Source organism: Triticum dicoccoides, chromosome 2A (assembly GCF_002162155.2).
Source record: "Triticum dicoccoides isolate Atlit2015 ecotype Zavitan chromosome 2A, WEW_v2.0, whole genome shotgun sequence".
NCBI lineage: Eukaryota > Viridiplantae > Streptophyta > Magnoliopsida > Poales > Poaceae > Triticum > Triticum dicoccoides.
In genome coordinates this window covers 724,848,903-724,850,320 of record NC_041382.1, presented here as the reverse complement: position 1 = coordinate 724,850,320, position 1,418 = coordinate 724,848,903, and the positions used below count along the sequence as shown (strand labels likewise).

The 1,418-nt window shown below is 56.8% G+C and overlaps 1 protein-coding gene across 1 annotated transcript in view; it reads right to left on the bottom strand.

Annotated features, from left to right (window-relative positions):
* Positions 1 to 998, bottom strand: part of LOC119358217 — a 1,549-nt gene extending 551 nt beyond the window's left edge. Inside the window, exon 1 of the mRNA XM_037624868.1 lies at positions 219 to 998. Within this exon, the coding sequence (XP_037480765.1) occupies positions 219 to 342 (124 nt within the window). The 5' untranslated portion in view covers positions 343 to 998. The remainder of the gene's footprint in view (positions 1 to 218) is intronic.
* Between the last annotated feature and the right edge of the window lie 420 nt (positions 999 to 1,418).

Genomic DNA, 1,418 nt, shown 5'->3' with positions numbered 1-1,418 from the left:
TTGGGTCATTCAGTCAAGGCGATCGATCCATGGAGATGGTGCTCAAAGCCTAGCTAGCTAACGTGCTTGAGCTCATATTGAACTTTTAGTAAGATCATCGCCTGAAATAAGATACCACCATTGATGACAATTTGTGACTACATGTATTCTTGTAATCCCAACTGTTTGTAGAAGACCAAGTATCCACCGTAAGGTTCAAGCTTTTCAGCCATACGTACCTGCAGGTTGAGACCTCCTCCAGCTGTAGTTCGAGACCTCCCCCAGCTGCAGGTCGCCCGGAGGGATGGGGAGGCGGTGGTTGGTCAGGAGGCGAGCAAGACTGAACCCGGACACCGCTGCCATCGCTGGCAGTTTAAAGGGGGAGAAGGACTTTTTGCGATGCAAGAGACGATGCAAGGGCGCCAGTGGAGATTGACCGTCCGTGGGAGTCCCAGTTGACCTGCAGGAGCATGGGGTCTGCTCTGCTTCTGGAGGTCCGACCGCTGGAGGCGTGTCGGGGATGAGGGGCGGCAGGAGGCTCGTCGGGGCCAGGGGGAGGGGACGACTGCAGGAGATGCATCCGGGTCTGGGTGGGAGCGACAGCGAGGCTAAGGGGATCGCTGCAGGAGGTGCTTCTGGTCCGAGGAGCCGTGGGGTATTTGCGCGTCTGGGCCGTGGGGGACTTGGGGGCGTCAACGGTGGCGCGCAGCCGGATCCAGGGGGTCTGCGGCTGGTAGCGCGTCGAGACCGTGGTGGCGGGAGAGGGTGGGGCGTCGAGGCCGCGGGGACGGAGGAGGGTGGCGCGTCGAGGTTGTGGGGGCAGCGGGGGTAGAGCGCAGGAGGCAGGAGGCGGTGTCGGGTGGCGTGTCGAGGCGTCCGTGGGTGGCGCCAAAGCCAGGGGCCGGCGGCGGGTGGCTCGCCAGAGCCAGGTCGGCGGTGGGTGGTCAGGAGGATCGGGGCAGAGAGGTGGTCGTCTGGATCGGGGCAGAGAGGTGGTCGTCTGGATCGGGGCAGAGAGATGGTGCAGTATGTGCGGGACGGGGCAGTGCGGTTGAGTTCGGGAACATCTTCGCGAGCCTATATAGGTATACAGGGGCTGTTGTGATCCAAATAGTTATTCTGATCCTGGGATTAGAATAGTGTCTATATATTGACCTTCTTGTTTAAATTAGATGTTTCGGATGCGGGGTGAACTCCTAGCATCAGATCGTATGCGAGCAATTTAAGAGGAATTGGCGGCATTCTTCTTTGACCACGTGATCGCTGAAGACGGAGAATACTATATGGACCTTGTGTTCATATATAATTAGGAGATTATATTGTAAGAGATAATTATTGTATATATGTAGCCGGTAGTGTCAGATAGATATACGAGAACTTGTTGTTCGACCAATCTCTCGGAGAAGGAGAGGTGGTCGATATCACTTCTCTCTGTATGC